This window comes from Danio rerio, chromosome 25, assembly GCF_049306965.1.
Source record: "Danio rerio strain Tuebingen ecotype United States chromosome 25, GRCz12tu, whole genome shotgun sequence".
NCBI lineage: Eukaryota > Metazoa > Chordata > Actinopteri > Cypriniformes > Danionidae > Danio > Danio rerio.
The window spans coordinates 27,059,239-27,086,129 of NC_133200.1; the positions used below are offsets into that span (position 1 = coordinate 27,059,239).

Sequence of the window (26,891 nt, forward strand, 5' to 3'; positions counted from 1 at the left end):
AATCCCATTCATTTAATCTTCCTTTTGTGTGTTCATGTTGTTCTACATGTAGACCTATAGAAGTCCACCATATGAAACTTGCTGTGCAAAAAGTAAAACGAGTTTCCACACTGCACAGCAGTCTTTTTTTTTTTTTTTTTTACATCTTGCCTTTATGTGTGTACTAACATAAGTCTGTTTAATAATAGTAATGATCATAAACCTGATACAATCTAACTGATTTTGATATAGCAAACTGGTTGTCACGTCGGTATTTTAATTGCACTGCTTTTGTTTTTGCTGTGAATCAGATCGTGGATGGAGTTGTTCAGAGTATTAAACTAATCACAGAGGAGGCCAGCAGACGCATTGCTGAGTATGCATTTGAGTATGCCAGGAATAACCAAAGAACCAGTGTCACTGCTGTTCACAAAGCCAACATCATGTAAGTGTGTCATCACAAATCACATCCTTAATAATATGATGTTAATATTATTAACATTATTAAATATATAATGTCATATTTTTAATATGATTCAAAAGTAAGGGTTAGGTTTTATTAGTTTAAATTAAATGTTATTTAATGTAATGTTATTATTTGAACCAAGTCAACATTTACAAATATAGTAATACAGTAAACATTGTGAAGTATTGTTGAAAATTAAAATAAAATGAATGCATAAAATCTCATTTACAATCATGTCGTGTCATGTCATGATTATAAAGGTTTCATAACAGTGTTATGAACACCCCTTCAAGTACTGCAAACTACTTTAACATTACAAAATCAAAATGTACTTGAAAATTGTTTTTAATCTGCTCATTTGCTTTTTGAGAAACATTTATTTTTAGATAGTTTAGATCCCTAATAGAAACAGTTTGCTTATTTTAGTAAGAAATATATTTTTAGTTATTTAATAAATATAGCATTCAAATAAGTGATTTCTTCTAGGCGGATGTCAGATGGTCTGTTTTTGCGGAAGTGCAGAGAGGTTGCAGAAAATTTTAAGGATGTGAAATTCACTGAGATGTATCTGGATACAGTGTGTCTCAATGTAAGTATAGATTTCTTTCATTTCTAATTTTTTAGAACTTTTTAACACTTTTAGTGTCTGTAGCAGTCAAGCATTGTTGTGTCATCTGTAGTAAATCCACTCCGAAGGCCAAACTCCTAAACTCCAAGTAGCCACAAAGATTATTATTTTGCTTTTTCATCTAAAATTGGTAAAGAAGGGCATTGGATATGATGCTCGATAAACTCATTCATAAGAAGATGCTTGCACGGATGCTGCTGCTGTTTCAGTATGTCAATAGATGTCATGTTAATGGCATGGTATTCAAACTCACATTGGTAGCATTTAACGTTGAGTAAAGCGCTTAATCGGTACCTGAGGGGATCATTGTCACAGAAGTTTATGCCATTTTACAGTCACAAGAAAAAAGAAACCGTTTCAATTTTCAAGTGATGGTTAGAACAAAAAAATGTAACCATTTTGTATTGTTTAATTTTGCTAACCTTTCATTATGCTTAGGATTAAAACAATCAATAAATTAAGCTGCTGTAAAAAAATGTACACAGAGCCCAACATGGAAGTTTGTGATTGGGTCAGCCCTATGTCAATAAAGAAAAGAACCAATGGGCTGCAGATTATGTCACATGGCCGCTCTGTCCGGACGCTGGTCAAACTAACCTCCATGAACTATCTTTATATTATTTATATAAATAAATAAGCAGAGTCTGAGAGTTTTAGTTTTTTGACAGTTTATTTCACATTTCTTGTTTGTAAAGGCCAAATACAAATAAAAAGTGAACATAAATTTTTTGTATTGGTATTTATTTTAAAAAACAAAGTTACAAGTGCCTGGAGGTATATAGACTTTGCATATTCAGTTTGCAGACATGTGTACTTTAGGTACAGACATCTATAGTGTGTGTTCTTGGCAGTTTTTTCCTATGTTTTTAATATTGTCTATATCGATATCGGAATTATATTGTATCGATCAAAATTAAGAAATCTATAGTGATATAAATTTTTGCCATATCGTCCAGCCCTGGGACCAAGTGGTTAAACAATAAGTGATATGAGAAATGAGTGATGATCGATGTTTTTTTTTTTTGTGATGAGATGTCATGTGAGGCTGCCCTAACCTATCTGACCCGGGTGCAAACCTTTTTACCTGTTACAAAATTATAGTTTTAAATCTATCAAAACACCAAGGTACTTGTACTTAGAACATCTTGTAATGTTTCCCTTGATACCAATACATCTGGTACTTCCCTTAACCTATTGTTCTTAGAAAAAAACATACACACTGTTTTAGAGATGTTCAACTGTAATCCGCACTGTTCTAACCAGGTTAAACTATGTACTAGCAATTCTGTGAGTTTGTTTGTAACTTGCAACACATTCCTCCTTTGAATAAATATAACAGTGTCATCTGCATACATTTGTATATTAGTATAAGGACAAATGGATGGAAAATCAGTATTATATAAAGTAAAAAGTAAAGGGCCCAAAATGGATCCCTGCGGAACACCTGTGGATATACCTAATGGGGCAGATTTGTAATTCTGTATATTAACACACTGTGTGTGACCAGACAGGTATGATTCTATCCATTTTAAAGTTTGTGGGGAGAAGTTACAACCTACTAATTTGCACATGAGAATTCTATAGCTGCGTCCCAAATGGCACACTATACACTATGCACTCATGCACTATGTACTTATGCACTTACACACTCAACAGGATAGTATATGTATGTAGTTGTGTCCCAAATGGCACACTAATGTTTTTTTACCAAGCAGAAATTCAAACCGTTTCCCTGATGACGTTTGATGGTTGCCAAATCAGTGAAATAAACAACAGAATTATCAAATAATACCTGCCATGAGTATTGCCGCATTCACCATCGGGAGGCGCTATAATCAGTCTCGTAGGAGAATTTTGCTTTCACCATCTAAAATAAATAAAGTTATTCAACATGTGCGTCCGATAGCTCCGCCCCTTCCGCTACGTAAGCAAACCTGCGTTCGTTGAGTGCGTGAAGTGTCCATCGTTACACACTTCATTTTAGCGGCTGAATGAGTGCATCATCCGGGTAATTAAAGTGCACTTATTATTTTTAGAGTTTTCAGTGTGAACACACTACTTACACTATTTATACTACAAAATGGCGTAGAATACTGCATAAGTATGCGATTTGGGATGCAGCTCAAGATTTACAGTATCAAAGGCCTTCCTGAAGTCAAGAAATACAGCCCGAACGACCCCCCCATTATCTATTAAAGACTTTACTTTTTCTGTGAAGTAGAAATTTGCCATCTCATTTGAGTAGTTTGCTCTGAAGCCAAACTGCAATGGATCTAAAGTAAAAGAACTATTATTTAAGTAATGTGTGAGGCTATCAATTATGCACTTAGCCAAAAATTTTACTTAATTTTATATTAATTATAATCAAAATAAAAGTAATAGCTAAGACACTTAAATTGAACTCAACTACCATTAAGCTCCACGTACAGGGAAATGAATATAACAAGAAATATTACAATACTCAACATCAACATGGCAAATTAAATTTAAACCATATGTTATTTGAAAAAATTACACTTTTGAGTAATCAATGTGGCTATAATTGTTTTTTATGCAAAATAAAAATAAAAACAATTTTTGAAAATTTTTCAAAAATGCTTTATTTAGAGCAGATCAGAAATATGATGCAAATGACATTAAAACTCAAAATGAGGAATAAAGAAAGACATCTGGACTCCAATTGGTCACCAAGCAGACAGGTGCAGGAGACACATAGACTGTGCAGGAAGAAGCCAGATGGACCGGAGCAGTAGAGACCTCAGTACAGCTGTCAGGACTTAAACAGGCAGAAAGAGAGACCTCTGTAATCCAGTCAGGAGCCAAACAGGCAGCAGCAGAAAAGTCCTCAGTACAGCTGTCGGGATTCAAACTTGCAGAATCAAGAGAGTCCTCAGTACAGCAGTCGGCACTCAAGCTGGCAGCAGCAGAAAAGTCCTCAGTCCAGCTGTCGGGACTCAAACTTGCAGAATCAAGAGAGTCCTCAGTACAGCAGTCGGGACTCAAACTGGCAGAATCAAGAGATTCCTCAGTACAGCAGTCTGGACTTAAACTGTCAGCAGCAGGAGAGTCCTCAGTACAGCAGTCGGGACTCAAACTGGCAGCAGCAGGAGAGTCCTTTGTACAGCAGTCGGGACTCAAACTGGCAGCAGCAGGAGAGAACTCAGTACAGCAGTCGAGACTCGGATACACGGCAGTAAAGGAGTAAAACAGGCAGCGGGAGAGACCTCGGTACTGCTGTCAGGACATAAACAGGCAGCAGGAGAGACCTCAGTACTGCTGTCAGGACTCAAACAGGCAGCTGTAAGAGACGGGGCAGCACTGTTGTCAGGAGCCAAACAGGTAGCAGGAGAGACCTCAGAACTGTGGTCAGACGAGGCCTTGTTGTATTTTTTAACACCTCTTAGATGAGAAAAGGTCCATCTCCAAAATTTTCTCTTCTTTTTAGAGGAACGCTCCTTTCCTCTTCCTTTTTGACGATCCACATCTCTCTCTAGATGTAAATCGTTTTCCACTTTGTTTGTGGAAGATTGTGGTGGTGTACAATGATGATAATAGTCCACACTGCCACAATCATTTCTTGATGGTTTACAACATGAACTGAGCTGACCCATATTTGAATTGTCAGAGCTACAGAATAAACAAACCGACAAGAGTTGCAGTAACATACAGTATGATGTCACATATAGACCAATTACCAACCTACGTCACACATGACGTCATACGGGTCCCCGGTTGCAGAAAACAGACAGGCTGCAATGGGAAAGATATCGTGTTTTGCGGTAGGATGCCGAATTCGAGTCCAAAAATAGAAAACTTAACTTTTACCATACACCACACACTGCTTTAATACCGACTGCAGACGTCTTTGGCTAAATGGGAGCTGAATGAAGTAAGGAGCTAATTAGAAATGCTGGACTCTGCAGTTCTCATGTCATATCAGGTCAGTTCACGCTTTGCTGAATCAGACACATCACTCGTTTTTGGTTGCAGAAATGATTTCAGCAAAAACAGTTACATGTGGTTAATTAATCTGCGGACACTGAATGCTAACAATGAAACGTGAAGGTTACGTTTATTAAGGTAAACTTAGCTTTATATTCACACATTCATTTACTGAGAACTTGTGACACATTCCCTATATTGTTTACCATGGCACTTTGACTATTCGGTCTGAAATAACCTGCTAGTGTGACTTGAAAACAACATTAGCACTGTTTATTTGACTGAAAATGTTGTACTTTGATAGTCATTGGCTGTTGCTAATATGATTTCGCTATTTAGAGTTTGCAAATAATATTTTTATGAAATTATATTATTAAGGAGAAAGTCTGAATGTGCGAATATAAAACCAACTTTAGGGTGAAGTTCACTGTCAGAATGCAGTCGTTTTGCGTGTTGGTGATTAATTACCCAGGCCTTGTATAACGTTAGCTCCGTCTTTTTTCCTTGTCTTTGGCTAGGCGGAATCTTGGTGTTTAGCTCTTGAATCTGGTCATGATGGAGCAATATTTATTGCACATGACCACAAAGAACAACATTGTTGGCATCCAAAGACTTGTAGACCTTTAACTTCTCTCTTGTAAAATCACTCGGAGCTTCATTGAGATTGTATATTTCGGGCTGGATGCTTGGTCACTTCGTCTTATCCAATATTCATTGGGAGGGTGCTATCACAAATGGAGCTGTCAGATGAACGCCGCTCACTTTAACGTTAATTTTGCTGAATCACTGTGCTTTTCACTGGGTGACTAGCTGTTATAATATGCTGTAAGCATTATGTAAATAATATATATAATATGCAAGTAATATATCCTATTTCTAAAACAACAACAAACTCTGCACCGCATCAGGGGCCTGTTTCAGAAAGCAGGTTAAATGAAAACTCAGAGTATTTTAACCCTGAAATGAGAGAAACTCTGGGTTTTCCGTTTCAAAATGGCAGGTTTGTTAAACTAAAGAAATCAGGGTAAGTCAAGCCTGTTTCTGAAAGAGAGGTAACTTTAACTCAGAGTCAGTTACTGTGGTAACTTACTCTGTGAATCTAACCTGGTCCGGAGCAGGTTTTATTCTCTAAACTCAGAGTTTCTGTCGGCCTCCTCCCCCTTTTTAAAGATGAAGCGTATTTCTCGCCTTAGCCTTACGTCTCCGCACACCTATTTTAGAGCTCATTTTGGAGATGTGCATAAAAACGATTGATGGCAACGTCATGATTCACATAACTTTTGAAAATACGCATAATATAACATGTGCATAACTGAGTAGGTTAAACTTTTATTTCATAAGAAAAGATGCGCATAAACTACGAAGTACACTTAATAAATTACAGTATGTACATTAAAAAAAGGTTTGTTGGAGATGTTGATGAAAATGTGTGTGAATGACCAACCAGCAACCAACCAATGGACAAACCAGCAGACTGAGCACACTGCAGAACATCTTAAATGTTGTTTTAGTCATTCTAAAATGCCTTTACTGTTTCAGTATTAGTGTATATTATTAACTACCTCCGAGCGTCTGGAGCGTGTCAAGAGTCTCCGTGTCTCATGGCTTTAAACGCTCCCACGTGTTCATTGTTTGTCAATTGTCTTCTGAGGCGCAAGTATAAAATAAAAAATTATTGATGCAGCTTATTCTACCGCAGTAAATTCTGTTTTTACTGTTGATATTTGGCACAAGTTAATCAGGAAGTGACGAGTGTGTTCTCTTTGACTCTTTGGATAAAAACGCTGCTTTATCTTTTAGGCGTTATTCCAGTTTTGCACAAATTTATGTAATAGCCTGTATTTTGATGGAAACACAGCTATTGCCTACATTTTTGTCACACACAGAACAAAGTCACGTACGAGGCTTGTCCTTTTTCCATAAATATTAAGCTTAACCTTCGAAATGTACTGTTACTAGATTAATGGGATTATTATTCTGTCTAAATAATTTTTAGCACTGCTTACCGTCTTAATGTTATATCAACCTCTATCACTTGATCAATAAAAAGGCAGACACAAGTGCACAGTTAAATCTATTAAAACTGATAAAGGTGTATAAAAGTTTAGAAAAAAGTATAAACATCACACATTACATTACTTATTTTATTATACTTAAATGTTTAAATACTTTAAAAAAAAAAATTCTGCATTAACTTGAGCAGCTGTTTTCCCAGGCTAACTGTCTCTGTTTCTCTGATGTTTGCTTCTTTTTAAAAATATACACTCATATTTGCTATAACTTTGCTTGAGCAAATCAAGTTCAGCTGGAGAAAGAAATGGTGATCTCTTTTTTTAAGATGTTCCCATAGTCACTCGTAATATCTGCGCTTCATTGATAATGCCTTTTATAGTCACGGTGTGCACGCTTAACTCTGAGTTGGTCTACTCAAAGTTGATTGACCTAACTCAAATCCGCTATTCTGAAACCGAAAACTCAGAGTTTTTAATCTCTCGGTAAATCAACTCAGAGTTCAAGTTTAAACTGCGAGTTGTTTGAACCTCCTTACTGAAACAGGCCCCTGGTGTCATTCCCTCGCTGTAAATGCTGGGGCTCCCGGTTGCTTTCTGCCACCTCCCTGCGCGCGCATCCTGAATGTTTACAAACATGGTAATTGGTCTATAGAACTCGCAAATAGAAGCCGGCATTCTGTGGCTTCTGGTTTCTATGGTTATCAATTCCATTGTGTCCTATTGGCCCATTTCACCAGGTTTAAATGTCATTAAATTCGCAGGTACTTTACTTTTGACAAAAAATAAAGTAATTTATATTAATAGTAGTTATTTATATAAACACTTATTATTGTTTAGAATATGAGAGGACTGATTAAGGGTTAATATCTTGGTTAAATTTAAACTATGGCTAGTATACAACAATTTAAGTGCAGTAACAATATTGTTTTGTTTGTTTTATACATTATATTTAATGTATTAGAAAGTGTAATGTGCAATATTTTTGTTTTCTGGAGTAAAAATTGTTAGTTTTTACAATGATTTCCCAAAGACACACTAAAATGTCATCAAGTTTAACAACAGTGTGTATTTCAGAAAAATCTTGTCAAGCATATTTACACAAACCATTTGATGACATAATAAATAAATAATATACTCGTTTTGGAGCCCCAAATCAAAATATAGAGCAATGTTGTAATATGTAACCCTGGACCACGAAACCAGTTGCAAGTCAAACGGGTATATTAAAAAATAATAGATTTTTATATTATGCCAAAAATCATTAGTATGTTAAATAAAGATCATATTGCATAAAGAGATTTTGTTATTTTCCAACTGTAAAATGTCCTGAAACAAGTTTGGTTTCTATGTAAAGTTCAGGATTTCCCCTTTCATAACCATCAATTCTTCATAATGTCACTACAGTGGTAAGCCAAAAGATAGCCTTATATGAATCTTTCTTGCATCAACAAAACTGAATTCATATTAGTAACGGCCAATTACATCCCCTCTGACTGGCGATTTGAGACTTCACATGCACAGAATTCTCTGTTGACTCTGTTGAAGTAAAGTAGTATGGACTCAAAAATGCACTTGGGTAAAAAGTATCCATTTCTACTACCTGATTTAGTATAGTGCTAGTAACCAGACTTTACATCATATTGATGCATTTATACAAAACTATTTTTTGCATTAGGCTATATCCATTTCATCATCTTCAAACAGCAGCTCTCATACACATCCCAGTATTTCAGTGTTTGCTTGTTTGTTCAGAGTATTGTGGATATTATATTTCATCAATATTTCATCAATGTTAATGATATTCATATACTTGTTTTATACAAAAGGCAACATAGGTGCAATTATAACCTCCAAAACTTTACATGGTCTTTTTTTCATGCGATTATTAACTGATCATTTGCATTATACATTTATTGATAAATCTCTTAAGTACAATTACTTTCAATGTTCTAAAGCAGTGGTTCTTAAACTTTTTTTCATCAAGTACCACCTCTGAAAAAAAAAATCTCTCCAAGAGCCACCATAATGCGCAGTATTGAAATACAGTAGCGCAGTAGACCAGTTTAAGCTACAGCTCTCCACAGTTCAAAAACATGGCAGATTAATTACTATTATTCAGAATATTTATTAATGTCAGACACTTTAAACGTTATAAATAGTCTGAACGTTAGGACTTTACTGTGCTTAAATGTAAGCAAACAAACAAACAAACAAACTAATAACATGAACATTTTAGTTAAAATGTGCTTTTAAAAGTAAAAAATGGTAGGTTACTGTTCTTAAAGTAAAAAGAAATTGCTGTACTTAAATGTAAAGTATTAACATATAGTAGTCTATTCATCAACACCTGAAAATGTTGCCTGAACCTCACAAGTATATGCAATATATCCTCATATTCATATAACATTTTTGATAAATTTTGAAATAGCATGTACATATGACTTATTTGATTCCTCCGAGCACCACTAGAAGGAAGCTCGCGTTCCACAGTTTGAGAACCGCTGTTCTAGAACATCGGAAAGTCCTAATACTGAAGAACAAATCCATCGATACACAGATATATGTACAATTAATTAGCATACTTTTTTTCTCTAAATTGCATTTAGCCGATGTTTAAAAGTTTAAAAATCTAACAAGTCTAGCAAAATTTTGACAGACTATAGCTATTCTAATTTAATTTAGACATCGTATAATAATTTAAAACTAATATTTGTTTTTGTTATCAATGTAGTCTAATAAATATATAAAATGTGGTTCTGTCTCATCTAAATAAATATTTATGATCAAGTTTTAATCATTCTCAGTGGCAACCTACCAGTAAACACTGGATCATTTGTTAATTGTTAAAAGGTATTTGAAGTAATAAAGTTACCCTAAATTAAACTTATTTTTGAGAACTTAGCTTGGTTTATTTTTTTCTTCTCTAGATGGTGCAAGATCCCTCTCAGTTTGATGTCCTCGTAATGCCTAACCTTTATGGTGACATCTTGAGGTGAGTTTGTGTAAATTGTTTGCGATTGAGATCGAATTCTCGCCTAAAGTATTGGTATTGTGTGAAAAAATATTACGTGCAAAAGTGAAAAATAAACACGGAATAAGAAACAACGCTTGTGTGCTCATATTTAAATGTTTTGTTTAAATACCAGTCTTCTGCAGTCTTTTCACCTTTGCCCTTGTTTCCGCATTCTGTGCTTGTATTTTGCTTGATCACTTCAATGCCACTTGTGGCTGCTCAATGTGTGCTTTTGTTTCCAAGGAGTTTCAGATAATATAGACACCTGCCAGTGATCAGAGGGGATTCATGTAAATATTATACACTGGAATCACAGACGGGTGTGTGAAGATGCAGAGTTTCACATTATTATTATTATTATTATTATTATTATTATTATTATGTATATTGTAACCAACTTCAGACACATTCTGTTGATCTCGCCGTCATAAATGTATAATTTTTTTAAAGAAGATTCTCAAAATAACAACCAGAGGTCTGCGTATAATACTAGTAGATTGACGCTGCTATCACAGACAAAAACAGTATACAGTAAAGTATACATGTTTTTTATGAATATAAGCTCTCTCTCTCTCTCTCTCTCTCTCTCTCTCTCTCTCTCTTCCTCTCTCTCTCTCTAATATATATATATATATATATATATATATATATATATATATATATATATATATATATATATATATTAGATTTTATATAGGAAAAACCTTCTCATTTCGGGAATCCCTTGTTTCTCTTTTAACATTGGTCAGTTTGCAGAGCAAAAGGTGCATACAAGAATAGCTGAATTAACAGAACCTGAGGTAGCCCCTATTTTTTTCCACTTACAAAAGAAAAAAAAAACTGACCTAGGCTACATATCTGACCTATCTGATCACAAAGTGCATAAAACAAAATAGTGCACAGTAGTAGGCTATTAGAAATAACATTGTTTCCTTTTAAAACAAAATAAACAACTTGCAAACATTTAACCCAGGAACGTCTCAAAGTACAGGTAATAAAAAGTGCACACTTGTTTAACTATAACAACACTGAGGGAACATATTCTAAGGGTGCTTTCACACCTGTGAATAGATTCAGTTGTTCCAAAAACAGAGATTACAAATGTTACATTGTTGCTCTTTGCTCTTGGAGCGGTTAGCTTTCACACTGCTAATCGGACCAAAAGAGCTAAAACAAGTCACGTGCGAGTAAACTCTCCTCACATTGGTCAGAGTGTCAAGGTTTATTTTGCAGCGTCCCACTCAGCTGTCAGGAGGGGTGGTGGTTTGACATGGTGCACGTGACGTGTCTGAAGAGTGGGGAGAGATGCGGTGGGGAGGGGTGAGAAGGGTGCGCGACGATACCTATTTGAGGACCGGGAGGAAGACGCGAGATTACCGGGAGATCATCACTTGTTTGCGGGCATCCGGAGACTCAGGAAACTTCCAGCCCTACTCATAATTTTCTCTTCATATAGCCGTATGCCTATTACATATCCATAAAACACAGTGATATAACCACGCTCGGATCGGATCGCTTTCTCACTGCAATCGAACCGCTCCAGGGTTTGTTTCAATCGAGCCGAGACCACCTCACTCAGGCGGTCTCGGAGCAATTACTATTTGCCCTGTTCACATATGCCAAACGAACTGCGCCAACAGGGCAAACGAGACAGGTTCCAAAACAAAAGTGTAGGTGTGAAAGCACCCTAAATCACCATGTGTGATTGGGCATTTCTGTTACGCATCCCACATTATATTGATGTATTGTAGGCTAGTTACCCTGCTGATTTAGCGGGAGAAGTGACATTTTTGTTTTGAACGAGAACAGTGCCTTTAGGTTTGTAAGTTGTCAATGCAATTCAAAGGCATTGGTGGAGCGTATGGTCAATCAGGGAGCAACGAGAGTTGCTTTTTATGGAGTTCATGTGTGAAAATTTTGGCTCACATATATATGTTGATTCAAGCATACCGAACATGTCGATCGCTACTTACTTAATGTTAGGGAACTGATGTGGGTTAACATCAGTCCAAAACATTGGTTACAGATGACTGCATGTCAACAAGTTCTAGTGTGAATTTCCCCTTGTCAATGGAAGGGACCAGTTTCTTAGCTCTGGCGGATAAGTCCCCTTCTATTGCAACAGTGAACGGGTCTCTGACAAAAACGGCCAACTCCGTAGGGAGCTCAAGTCCATCCAGTCAACCAGCAAAGTTATTTTTTAACATCGCAATGAAATCACATCCATGAAAAAAACAAGTATTTGTCTGTCCAGGCAGGGTTAAACTTACGATTTCCATTGCCAATTTTACGTTTCAGTGTTGAGAAAGACATAATGATAGTAAGTAACCTCAGCTACTACCGGCACGCTCTGCATTGTTTGCGTGTTGCCGGCTAAGTAATTATGTAGTAATGCACTTTTTTGGTTGGTACCATAGACATAATAAATACTTAATATTTATATTGATATACTATATATTTGAATTAATATATATTTTTATATTAAATTATATTAAATATCAATTTATGAATAATTATATTAATTTAATATCTATGTGCGGAAACATGGGCTGGGCCACTCGGAGGTTGATTCTGGGCAGCATGTGGCGTGTGGGCCGCTAACTGAATAGCCCTGCCTTAAGGTAATCAAAAGTCGCTGCTCATAAAAGCGGAGTATTGGTTTCCATGTAAAGGTACTCAGTGAAAGTGCCAGATGATGTTGCAAGCTGTCAAAGACAGGCCATTTCTCTGCCTTTAAGTTGCTTCCATGAGCCCTCAAATGTTTTATTAAGTTTGATGTGTGTCCCCCCTACACACAACTTTTGTAAAGCGTCTGCTTCATGTTGCTGTGTCAGAATCCTTGCTTGTAAAATACAGCCATAATTTTGAACGCTTAGTTTAAGCAAATTTGATGAACGCGATCATGCGCTCAACGGGTTCGCTGTACTGCGCACGTTGTCTGTGTGTCTGTGTGTCTGTGTCTGTGTCTGTGTCTGTGTCTGTGTGTGTGTGTGTGTGTGTGTGTGTGTGTGTGTGTGTGTGTGTGTGTGTGTGTGTGTGTGTGTGTGTGTGTGTGTGTGTGTGGCTGCGTCCCAAATGGCACTCTATGCACTCATGCACTATGCACTTACACACTCAACAGGGTATAGTATATGTATGTAGTGTCGTCCCAAATGGCACACTAATGTTTTTTACTAAGCGGAAATTCAAACCGTTTCCCTGATGACTTTTGACGGTTGCCAAATCATTGAAGTAAACGACCAAATTATCAAACAATACCTGCCGTGAGTGTTGCCGCAATCACCATCGGTAGGCGCTATAATCACTCTCGTAGAAGAATTTTGCTTTCACCATCCGAAATACATAAAGTTATTCAACATGTGCGTCCGATCGCTCCGCCCCTTCCGCTACGTAAGCAAACCTGCGGTCGTTGAGTGCGTGAAGTGTCCATCGTTACACACTTCATTTTACCGGCTGAATGAGTGCATCATGCGGGAACTAAAGTGCACTTATTATTTTTAGAGTTTTCAGTGTGAACGCACTACTTACACTATTTATACTACAAAATGGCGTAGAATAGTGCATAAGTATGCGATTTGGGACTCAGCTTGTGTGTTTGTAGCCCACTTAGAATCCAACATGGAAATAATTTTTGTTTGTTATTGGCATTGATTGTTTTGAAATTGAAATGGCACTTACATGCCTGTGTTTTTATTTCTGTAATAAATATGGCGTTTCGTGATTGATCATGATTAATTACGTTAATTACGTTTCGTGATTAATCATGAATAATTACAAAAAAGTGTGATTAATTACTTGATTTTTTAAATTATTTGACAGCCATAATGTATATAATAATTTACACCGACAGGTGTCTGAAGTTACAATATATACTATAATGCAGTGGTTCCCAACCTTTTTCTTATATACTGTATGTGTGTGTTTGTGTAATATTAATATATAATATGTATAGAAAATATAAATTAATCACTTTTAACTTGTCTTGGCCTTCAATAAAACCAAAATTTAGGTAGGCTTTGTCATACTGTTTAATCTTTTTCTTTGCCTTTGAAGAATCACTGCATTTACATTTCTCTGCCGATTTTGTTTTAATTTGCCTTTACGACACATTGACAAGCACATTTCGTGAGTGAGCAAAATATTAACAATTATTTAAAGTTATTTATTTTAATTATTTTTACTATTATGTTGGAATTTACATATATAATAGTAGGGCTGCTCGATTTTGGAAAAAATCATAATCAAGATTATTTTGGTCATAATTGTAATCATGATTATTCAAAACGATTATGAGTTAAAGTCAAAATTATTAGCGCTCCTGAGATTTTTTTTTTTTATATATATATATATAAATATTTCCCAAATTATGTTTAACAGAACAAGGAATTTTAACAGTATTTCCTATAATATTTTTTCTTCTAGGCTTTTTTGTTTTATTTTAGCTAGAATAAAAGCAGGTTTAAATATTTTGAAACCAATTTAAGATCAATATTATTAGCCCCCTTAAGCAATAAATATTTTGATTGTCTGCAGAAGAAACTACTGTTATACAATGACTTGCCTTATTACCCTAATTAAGCCTTTGAACTGCACTTTAATCTGAATGCTTGTATTTTAAAAAAATATCTAGTAAAATATTATGTACCGTCATCATAGCAAAGATAAAAGAAATCAGTAATTAGAAATGAGATATTAAAACTATTATGTTCAGAAATAATAATTTAAAAAAAACTTCTTTCAATGAAACAGAAATTGGGAGGAAAAGGATTGCTAATATTCAGGAGGGCTAATAATTCTGACTTCAAGTGTATATATGCAGTTATTTTCCACCCTGCAAAGGAAAGAGAAATAAATACAATAGATTATAAATATTAAACAAACTGTGCTTTAAGCATCTTCACTGTAAGAAAAACACTTTAGCTACAGCAGTGCTTCAGTCAAGACTAGTGAGGGATTTTCTCGTTGTTTGATTAATAATCATAAAAACAGGCGGCAGTAGGAATATTTCTCGCTGTCTCTTTGGTTTCTCTTTCACGTGTCTTTTGATCCTCAACTCGTTTGTTTATCACACAAATGAGGGTTAATATAAATAATTACTAAACACCGCATTTTTGACACCTATTTGACCATTAAAGCGCTTAAATGACTTTAGATGTCTGCGCTCCTCTGCTCGTCTCAGTGTGCGAATGAGAGCAAATGCTGACCGGCTGCATGCTTCTGACTAAGTGTGTGTGTTGCACGCGCTCTTTCGCGCTTTTAAGAGCAACCCGTGTACAACTGGAAAGGTGGCGGTATATGATGCAATAATCATTAATGCTTTTTTATAATAGTTTGAAATCGAATTAATAATCGATTAATTGTACAGCCCTATATAATAGTGGACCATTTTTATGCCTTTTTCTACCTCAATGCTTATCCTCTCCCGCGTCCCCCGCGGACCCCAGGTTGGGAACCACTGCTATAATGGACATGGGTCTGATGTTACAGTTTATATGTATAATATCTACACCTGTTCGTGTTTCCAGGGAGCTTGTATCAATATAAACACTGTAACTTCAGACACCTGTCCATCTACTGGCTGTCATAATATATATGGAATATATTTTATGTATATATGGAATCTTTATATGAATCCCCTGTGATCCCTGTCAAACTCAAGTAAGGCTTCGATGTTCTGCTTGAGTAGATATTAGAAATAGTTGCGTATACTTCTCTACATGTCCAAATATTTTTTTGCTATGCATAGATCATAGACCTCTTAAGGCTGATTTATACTTCTGCTTCGAGTGATTGGCACAACCCCCGGCACCTGCCTTTCGCATGGTTGTGTATTTATACTTCTGCATGCTGTTTGTGTTGCTCTGCAAAAACACTTTCGAAAAGATAGCTGGCAGTAGATTTTTATGTTCCTCTGTTTTAAGTTTCTTTGCGGGAGTTTTGTTTTTTCTGAATGCCACAAGTTTCTAAAACTCACTGGCGGACATGCAACAATTTTAATCATTGGGGAAAAAACACAAAAGAAGCCTTGCTCTAGAGCTAGGCTCTAGAGGACTCGACATTTGGAAACAATTGCTTGCTTGTGGCTCACAGCACCGCCCAAGCTCGTCACCAGTACCAAACTAACCAATTAGTTACATGAACATCAGTTACATTAGTTACAATTATTAGTTGCATTTTTTTGAGGGGTGCATGTCAGCCATGGCGAGGGCTATATGACCGTGCGAAGGCTGCACTGGACCATACACTTGCACTTGACACAGAACTATATATCAGCATTTAGTAACACTGCTGTGAAATAGACCATTCACATATTGCGTGTTTTGCGTACACAAATTCGTTATTTTCAATGAAGGCACACGGTTGGCTTACGCGTGCATATTGGGAGCATTACCTGGTTCAGCAATACATCAGCCTTCCACACCACAGATGTTGACTCTTTTGGCACCAAGTTCACCTGTGCTGAACTCATCATACCTGTTTATGCAGGCCATTTGTCTCATCATACCCGTTTATGCAGGCCATTTGTCAAACTCTATTTAGGCGCGCTGTATTATGAATCGAGCTGTAGGGTGATTTTAGAAATCGTGCATGTTCAAATCGCGATTTCGATATGATTTTAATTAAATGCACAGCCTTAGGGGTCAATATTATCTGAAACGCTTGGAAACACTGAACACCCCCAGCCACACTGAGCAGCCACGAGCATTAGTGACATCAACTTTCCCTTCATATTATTGGCTAATGGAGCAACTATCAATCTCGACTAGTGGACCAAAGATGACGCTGAAGCCTGCCTGTGATTTCAAATAAAATACCATCTTTTGGAAATATAAGCACAGAATGTTGGAACGAGTTAAGGTGAAAAGACCATAAGCACACAAAACATTCAAATATGAGTGGAAAAAATTATTTTGTTTGAACACGTTTTCATTTTTGATTCACCCTCATTATCTTTCAGTATGTGACTTTGTTGTTTCTTATTCTGCGTTTTTTTTTTTTTTTGGTTTTTTTTTGCATGTTATAATTTTACACTCAATGTACATTTTTTTTTTTTATTTACATACAATATTTTTTGATTCGCAACAGTGTTACTTTAGACAGGACTTTGATCCCATACATGATATAATTATCTCATAAATGCATCTTTTGCCATCTTTCGATTTTGTTTTTCAGTGATCTGTGTGCTGGATTGATTGGCGGTCTTGGAGTCACTCCCAGTGGGAACATTGGAGCCAATGGCGTTGCCATATTTGAATCTGTATGCTTCTGATGCTGGGGCTGATGCAATAACTTCAGCTATATAAAACATCATTATATTAATAATAATAATTCATTAATGATTAATTAATAATTTTGATCCTTTTTTTTTTACATGTAAGGTACATGGAACGGCGCCTGATATTGCAGGCAAAGACATGGCAAACCCCACTGCCCTTTTGCTTAGTGCCGTCATGATGCTGCGCCACATGGGACTGCATGGTCATGCAAAAAAGATTGAGACTGCTTGCTTTGACACCATACGAGATAAAAAGGTAGAACCAGTCATTGAAATATAAATGTAAACATTAAAGATGCTATAGAAATCAGAGTTAAATATTAAAAATGCCATTTTTTGGGACCAATATCAGGGATGTAGAAAAATAGATAATAATATATAGGCCAATATTTATATATGCATATTTTAGAACAGAACCATTCAAAAGACATTCATGTGTCCAAACTTTTGACTAGTACTATATACAGAAACATATATATATATATATATATATATATATATATATATATATATATATATATATATATATATGTGGGATTTCGAGTAAGCAATTTTTCATACATCAGATTTTTTTAATGTGCGTACGCACATTTACAGCTTTTTCCCGTACACAATGTTTTAGTATTAATTCAACGCAAATCTTTGTATATGAGGCCCCAGGTGTTTAGGGCAAAAACTCAAACATCAAATGATGTGGTATGGAGTGTAAAACATCATTGGGCTCTCCTTACTGACAGAAAAGGTTGGCAGGTTGCCTGTAGCAATCAATGGCTCGTGCTCTGCTGGACAATATAATTACACCATTTCAACCATTTTATCTGTTATGTTTTGTGAAATATGTTTAAAAAATGATTATGTTGGCGACATAATCGACAAATTTGCCGATATCAATTCATTGGCGAGAGGTTAATATCGGTCGTATATAATCGAACCGTATATGTCGGCCGATACAATCGAAAAAAACAATATATTGGTCAGGCTCTTCATAGAATTCACTGATAAATTGTTTTGATTTTTTATCTCTGATATCACCATAGATGGTACGTGGCTTAGGTAGATGTAGACATTTCTCAAAAACTGAAAAAGCACAAGAAAATGGACCTAGCTTGTAATTAAACTTAGGCCGTACTCACACTAGGTACAGTTCCCTCGAACCGGGCCAAAGCATGCTTGTCCCCCCTCCCGTCTCCCCCGATGGCACGCTTACGTCATCGCTGCTAGGCTGTTCAGTGAGAAGCACTCTCTCACTCAGCAGCACAGTGGAGATTTCTCTAGTTATATCGTTTCAGTCGTTTGATATGCCGTCAAATATTTCGCCAAACAGTCCTTAGGGATGCGGGGACACATAGTCAGATATTTCGCCGAACAGATCCGCCACTTTTGGCGCTCATAAACAATCATAAAGCCCTCGTGCTGCAGGAAAGAGGAGGTCTGCTGAAGGCGCGCAGCTGTCGTGAAGTGAGGAGTTTGCGTCTTTAATAAACTACGGCAGTTTGCGTTCACTGAACGGTAAGAATGATTAATAAATCCATATGAAACAGTCCCTTAAAAGTCACGTCTCGCTTTCAGTTTCGGGCTTTGGCTCATTTTGCACTCACACACAAGCGTACCGCGCCAAAGCCCAAGTGAACCGCGCTCAGGCACACCTCTTTCAACCGGGCCAGGGCCGGCCAAGTGAACCGTGCTTAAGCCCGATTCAGCGCACTCACACTTCTCAAATGATCCGGGAAATGGGCCTGGGCACGGTACGGATGGCATAGTGTGAGTAGGCCCATCATAGGTGATCTGCCAAAATCCTATCCGGTTAGCATATTATCTTTGTACGGTGGGGAGGGACTGTGATTCAAAGCCACATCTCCTGAAATCGCGAACATGCAAACCACATCACAACAGCAGCCAACCTATTAGTTCATGTCATTTGCCAGTTAAAAATGTTGTTAGTGTTTGGCCGGTGGCCTTGCAGAAGTTACATTTATTACTGAGCCACACTCACATGCTATTGCAGAGCGAATATTTAGAATAGCATGGTAAACACCATAGGAAGGCTATCATTGTTCAAAAATGAATCAATGTGAATATAAAAGCACTGTAGCTCATTAAAGCAGGTTAGGCGGAATAGCGCAATTTACTGATGTTTTGTTGTCAAACTAAATAAGAATATACATTATCGATGCTGTTAAAGGTCCCTTATAAAACTGAAAATAGTTCAATCTTTCGCCAGGAGATTTCAGTGGCCTGTGCAAATCATAGATATAAAATATAGGTGCATGTAAGCCATTCACAACACAACACAATCTAACATACGCTTAGCCTGACTAAAATAGTTTTAAAACAGAACATTACCTAACAGTAATACTTCAGGTATGGTGTCGTCCTTCCTCCAGCATGCAAAAGTAATTCCAATATTGATTCTGGATTTACAAAAGTTTCAATTCAGCATTTGATTTCACCGTGTCTGTGATTGTCTCGTGTGTGCAGCACGTGTCGGGAACGTGCAGCGCTCATGCAGGCAGTCAAGCGCGAATGGCGGATCTGCATGAAAAGAGATGCACAGAAGTCCAAATCTTAATTGGATGAAAGTTTTTAGTTTTATACCTTATCCAGAATATAAAAATACATTTAAACACATTTAGATCATTTACTTTTATCATTACTATTGAACTGTTAAGAGACTTTCAACCAGCACAACAAAAAATGTTTCTGAAGACAATCACCTACTGCACCTTTAATAGAAATAGACTATGAACAAAAATGTATAATCTTTGCCATGTTTTGTGCCTGTTGCGTTAATAAATTATTATTATTAAGTATGCACCGATCCCGATACTTAGATATGATATTGGCTTGATACTGCATATATGCTGTAGGCAAGTTTCAGGTATGTAAAGAAGGTGTAAAAAGCAAAACATTCGTTTTTTTTTTTCGTTTTTTTTTTTGGTTGTTAGTGGAGGAGCCAGAGAGGGAATTGCAGATTAGTAAGGAAAGTGGAGACTAAATAGTTGAGTTTTTAGTCATTTTTTTGAAGACAACGAGAGACTCTGCCGTTCTGATGCAGTTAGGGAGTTCATTCCACTTTCTTCCTTCTTTGGCATGGAACCACGAGGCGACGTTCATTTACAGAACGCAAGTTTCTGGAGGGCATAGGGCATCTGCAGAAGTGAGAGCAGATAAGGAACAGCGCAGCCAGAAATCGCTTTGTATGCAAACATCAGAGCTTTGAATTTGATGCGAGCTGCAACTGGCAACCAGTGCAAACAGATGAGAAGCGGAGTGACTTGTGCTCTTTTAGGTCCATTAAAGGCCACTCGTGCTGTTGCGATCTGGAGCATCTAAAGAGGTTTGATAGAGTTAGCTGGGAGCCTGGCTAGTAGAGAGTTGCAATAGTCCAGTCTGGAGAGAACAAGAGCTTGAACAAGTAGTTGAGCTGCATTTTCAGATAGGAATGGTCGGACCTTTCTGATGTTGTAGAGTGCGAATCTGCACAATCGAGCAGTTCTAGAGATGGGGTCCGAGAAGTTTAGTCGGTCATCAATCCAAGGCTTTTTTATATTTTTGGAAAAGGTAACCATTTTGGATACAGTAATGGTTGCCCCATCCATCTGGATTGAAAAGTTATGATGTAGAGTTGGGTTGGCAGAAACTTCAAGCATTTCTATTTTCATGAGGTTAAGCTGAAGATTATGATATTTCATCCAGTGTGAAATGTCTGACAGGCATGCTGAGAAACCGAGGGATCATCGGGGTGAAAAGAGAACTGTAGCTGGGTATCATCAGCATAGTAGTGGTAGGAAAATCCACGTTTCTGGATCACTGATCTTAAAGATGTTGTGTAGATGGAGAAGAGAAGTGGCCCAAGAACAGAGCCCTGTGGTATCCCAGTGTTTAGATACTGTAGGTTGGACACCTCTCTCCTCCAAGACACCCTGAACGACCTGTTAGAGAGGTAAGATCTGAACCACTGAATAACCGTGCCTGCAATGCCTTGTGACCCAAGCATAGATAGTAGGATCTGGTGGTTTACAATGTCAAAAGCAGCTGACAAATCCAGCAAGATCTAGATCAGATTGCATTTGGAATAGAGGAGTAGAGAGAGGGTTATTACATGCTCTACACCCACAAAGTAGGCCTACCTAAAATGTTTAATTAAAAAAGCCTCAATTATACATTGGACAGAACCTCAACGCACTTATTTCTTTCATTTAAGCTGCTGTTTTGCAAATGTCTGCAGATATCGGAGCTCTGTGTGCTCTATGCATGCATGCAGCCAGCACATGAATGAAAGCGCTTGAGTTTAGATTACAAAATGAAAACACTGACTGAATCCTTTTTAAGAACCGGCTGTTTGTCCAATCATTTTTTTTTTCTTCTGTTTAATAAAAATATCAGGCTACCTCAAATAGATTGCTCCACGGCAAATATGCATTTAATTAATGCTCTGCTGTTAGTATTATATCACAAAATCTCTGTCAACGTTTTAATTAAAAGTTATTGGTTTAAAGATTCTCTTTAAAAGTTTAAAAGTTCTCTTTTTTTGTCACTAGGAAACAACTGAATCAGCTGAGCTGTATTGTGGGCAAGTGTTCCTGTCAATGTTGTTATAATTGTAATATTTAAAAGCATTATGATATTCAAGATTTGAAAAGTCATACAGCTTTAAAACACTTTAAACAGCGAACACAAGTCTTCATCATCAAAAGCTCACCGTAGTCGTCTTGACAACACAAACACTGCTGTCACCTCAAAGGAAACCCTGCTTCTGCTTTCATTTGATTTAAAGAATGAAAAACAGCAGCTAGGGTAACATGCTTTTTCCTCTGGAGTAAACGATTCAACCATTTAATAAACCATTCAAAAGATGCACCTCTCAGTCTCAACACAAAAAGCTTGTTCGCTGTGATCGGCCCCTTATGCAGCCAAACTTTAAAAATGTATAAAGCAATATTTTTAAATCGTTTAACTGATACCAGTAATCGGTTACAAACGCACCCTTTCGGTTAATGGTTAATCGATTATTTTGAGCATCCCTACTTGGGGAAAAAAAAGGCACAGTATCGGTATCAGATTGGTATTGATCGATACTCAGACTTTTAGTATCGAGATCGGATCGGTTCCAAAAAATGGTATCGGTGCATCCCTAATTATTATTACATTTATTTTTTTTACAGTATTTTTTTTTCAGTATGATTATGTATTTCTAATTGAAATGGAATAATCAGCACTGGGTTTTATGCTTGTGCTCCTTTCAACATTTACTCACTGCAAACTAGCGGTTGGAGGAGGGTGGCTAAGAATATTTCTGTGGTCTTTTGCTCAAACAAGATTTATGTGTTTGAGGCTCATGTCATTTTCATGCACTGAACTGTTATTATTTTAACCATGCCTAGGTATATCGGAATAACATTCTATAGCACCTTTAATTTGGCTTACATTATGAAGGCATATGTTTCTCTTACATATGTTACCCAATTTTATATGTTCCAGGTTTTGACCAAAGATCTTGGTGGAAACTCGAAGTGCTCAGAGTTTACAGCTGACATCTGCCGAAGAGTGCAGGACATGGAATAAGGCTTTTCTAATATGTGCATTTAAATATCATGCCTAAATAACTGACAGTAAAAAGGAATATTAAAAATGACTCTTCCTACCATTCTGCTGTTCTAATAAGTGTCTGCATTTTTGTTTCTGCCAGTCCATTATGTCTTATTTTGTCGTTGTTGTTGTTGTTTTTTGGTGACTATTTGTGTGCTGTTTTAATTTGTCATAAAGGAACTAAATAATAAATTTATGATTATATAAACCATATTTATTGATCAGAGAATTCATCAATTGCATTTAACTAAGCAAAGAGGTAACAGCCTCCTATTAGATAATTACTGCATGGATGATTGTTTCAATTAATAACAAATTATTTGAATCTTACAAATGCAGAGAGAAGCTTCTCATTTGTTAAGCCCAGCTAACACTGCGACTTATTTTTAATAATCCAAAATGATTGTATCATGTCAGACTGCATGAACATGGCTTCCATATCACACCCAGCTGCCATAATGTAGTGGTGGGCAAAGTGAGGCTTCATGAAACACTGAGCAAATTTGAGTCTAAGCAAATGTGTCGAAGCTTCGAAACGTTGCGAAAACAGTGACACCTAGTGGTCATTTTTTTATGTATTGCACTGGAACAGCTTCAGCTAAGAACCAGTTATGTAAATTGAGGTATTAAACCGTACGTTGTAGAGTTGAACCTTCAAGAGATATAGTGGAGTGGTGAGAGTTCCTTGCTAAAATACATGGATAGTGGGTTTGAAGCCAGGCTGATACGGCTATTTTGAAATGCTTAATATCAGTTTGAAATGCTTTGTTCTTGTATCATTTTGTTTTAACATCGTAATAAATACTTTGTGAATAAATATCTTGTTTTGGTCATAAAAAAGGGTGGTTGCTAGATTAAATTTTATTATGGCGATGCAGTGTGGTGTTCCGGTTTCCCCCACAGTCCAAAGACATGCAGTACAGGTGAATTGGGTAGGCTAAATTGTCCGTAGTGTATGAGTGTGTATGGATGTTTTCCAGAGATGGGTTGATGTGTTTGCTGAGTAAAACATGTGTTGAATAAATTGGTGGTTCATTCTGCTGTGGTGACCCTGGAATAATAAAGGGACTAAGCTAAAAAGAAAATGAATGTATTTTATTTACATCAACCCAAACCCTAAACCCAACCATCATTGTACTGTAAAAATATTAATTATTGTTTTACAGTGTTACAAAAATTATGCTAAATTGATGGCATTTCCGCAGCTGTATTCTATCTAAACTACACCATAAAACAGTAACATTATTAAAATATATAAAATCATAATTTCAGAGCATTTGTACAAGTCGGGATTCGAACCCAAAAGCCATTTGAAGCACAGTAACAACGTGCTTGCACAGTCCACTAGGCTCTATGGTACAAGGGCTTTTTTGACCCTGTCAGTCAAACGCAGATTCGCCAGGTCTTGAAACCCTTCTGAAATGATCGATGCTTTGATTCGCTTTAGTCACTTGACCCGGTGTTTCGAAACACTTACTGTGTCACGTGACCTGAGCATTTCGGATGCTTCGGTGCAGTGTTTCGAAGCACGCGCTTCGGGATATTGACACTGTGTTGAAACATCAGTTTCACGTCAACCATCCCTACCATAATGTCAAACTGAAAGACAATGAACATGCCTCAAACACAGAAGAAAATTCATCTGGAGTTTCACGTCATCCATCCGTGACACTTTCATTATACTGTGTTCTGAAATGATTCCTTACAGCTTAACATAAATGATCTGTAGCAGCAATGTTGCACTCAGCATGCCTCGATAATAAAACTAGCAAGAAAAAAAGTGTTGATAATTCTCTCCGGTTGTTTAAAGTTGTTGCACAGATTGAAATTTTTGGACACTGTCTAAACTTTACTAGAAGGAAAATCTGATTGCAACAGCCACTAAGTGGCTGTCTATCAAGAATTTACTACAAATTAAGAACTGTCCAGCACATTATTAAAAACGGTTCATCATTCCAGAGTGATGGGTAAATCAGTGTAAGAAGATAAGTAGATGGTGTAGTAAATGGAGGATGTCGGACATCGTTATTTAACCATTGTTTATACCAATTTCCCATCTCTAAAGGACCAGTGTTGTGCAAGTTACTTCCAAACTGTAATTCATTACAGATCACTTATTACTGTTATTTAAATGTTATCCCTTACCTTACAATATTACTTTCTCAGAATTGTAATATGTTACATTACTCATATTACTTTTTAGTTACTTTCACCAAAATAACTACAGAATTAGAACTTAACATTATAAAATTCTATAATGTTCTATAATGAGCATTTTACATCCAGTAGAAAGTGATTTGATGTAGCAGAATGACTGTGACCTCTCCAGGCTACTTACAATATAGTATATAATTGGCAATGTGAAGGCTCAAGACGATCCAAGAAAGGATGACAGCCAGAATTACAAATGATCTGTTAAAAGTATGGTAGAGGTAAAGTGATTATCTGGCAATATCTGTGAATGGCTTGGCTATATTCATATTAGACAGAACAGGCCGATATGTAAACTCCAATGCCATGACAAAATACAGATTTAACCAAAATACTATAATAACCAAAATACTAAAATAGACTTATCATTTTTAATCTAATAAACCATAACATTGTTGGCTGTATATTATATGATGAGATATTTTAAATAAAAAAAGCATTTAGACAAAAATAAAAACTAACGCAAGCAGAAATGTAACTAATAGAAAAACTTGATAAGGTATTATAGCCTACTGTATTATTCACTCTTCAAATAAATCTCATTATCAATCACATTTTTTTTATGGCAACTAAAATAAAGTGAACTAGTGTCTGTTGTCTTCCACATTGTTGATGAGATTGTGGAGGACATTTTCCCTGCCATCATCTTCATTTTGAAAAGAAGCTGTTCCACAGTATGGAAGCATATGAGTAGCATAATTCAAATCAAAATGTAATATGCAAAATGGCAATGCAATATGTTAAATGGCAATGTATTTCTGTATTTAAATTTGCATTTTCCAAGACATATGAGAATGTTTGGTGAAGAATGAAAATGTAAATTAAATTACATTGTTTGCATTTCTCATTTCAAACACTGTTTTAATATGTAAATTGTATCCACATTTTAAAGCTTCATAAGTAGCAAAATTAAATTGAAAATGCTATACACAAACTGAATTAGATGTGAATAAAGAACAAGCAGAAACTTTGGCAAAATGATCATTTAAATGTTATTTGTCCTAAATGCATTTACACTCACGTCTAGGAAACGCAGGATTACATTTTCAGCATAACAGCATGGGATGTGTGTAGCAAAATTAATTTTGAAATGTAATACGCAAAACGATAATGCAATATGTAAATGGCAGTGTATTTCTGTATTTCAGTTAGCATTTTCCAAGACATATGTGCAATGTTTGCTGCAAAATGAAAATGAAAAAAACATAATGCATTTTCATTTAAAACACCGCGACGAATGAAAGCCGATTTGAAATTGAAAATGCATTCTGGCCTGGCCACGCCCACAGACGGCCGACGTTGCTGCAAGGCGGGTTTTAGGTTATGTCGTCACAGCTGCAGCGAGGACTATTTGGGACATTTGGCAGCATAAACATGGCGAAGTCTGTTCCTCAGCGGCTTCGTGAAGCTGCACGAGCCCTCGAGCGTGTACTGGGAAATACTTTAGAAAACCAATCACCTCCTAGCTCAGTAAACTTGGCCTTAGGTTTGATATTCGCGCACGCAGTTTTAGGGATCATCTGCGATTTACATCAACAGAACCAAAACGTACAGTAACGCAAAGCAGAAAAAAAATTCTAGAAGATTCCAATAAATGGTTAGAGGCCAGACTGATTTAATACAGGTAGCAAAGCTACTATACCTCTAACTTAATGGTACATACAATGCAGAAATAGGCAATAGCTCTTGTCATAAGCATACAGTACACATCAGCTAAAGCCCCTTTAGGTTCTGTCGATGTAATTTGCAGATGATCCCTAAAACTGTGTGCGCGA

General features: G+C 36.5%; 1 protein-coding gene across 4 annotated transcripts in view; it reads left to right on the forward strand.

Annotated features, from left to right (window-relative positions):
- idh3a (isocitrate dehydrogenase (NAD(+)) 3 catalytic subunit alpha) overlaps nt 1-23,722 on the forward strand; it is a 65,932-nt gene extending 42,210 nt beyond the window's left edge. For 2 of the 4 annotated variants that reach the window (XR_012399803.1, XR_012399804.1), the window contains 6 exons: nt 291-424; nt 932-1,034; nt 9,955-10,019; nt 17,214-17,298; nt 17,420-17,572; nt 22,798-23,722. Coding sequence is in view for 1 of the 4 variants with exons in the window: in NM_200951.2 (NP_957245.2) it covers nt 291-424; nt 932-1,034; nt 9,955-10,019; nt 17,214-17,298; nt 17,420-17,572; nt 22,798-22,881 (624 nt within the window). In the remaining 3 variants the exon portion in view is untranslated. 4 annotated transcript variants of the gene reach the window in all.
- Nucleotides 23,723-26,891: the final 3,169 nt, after the last annotated feature.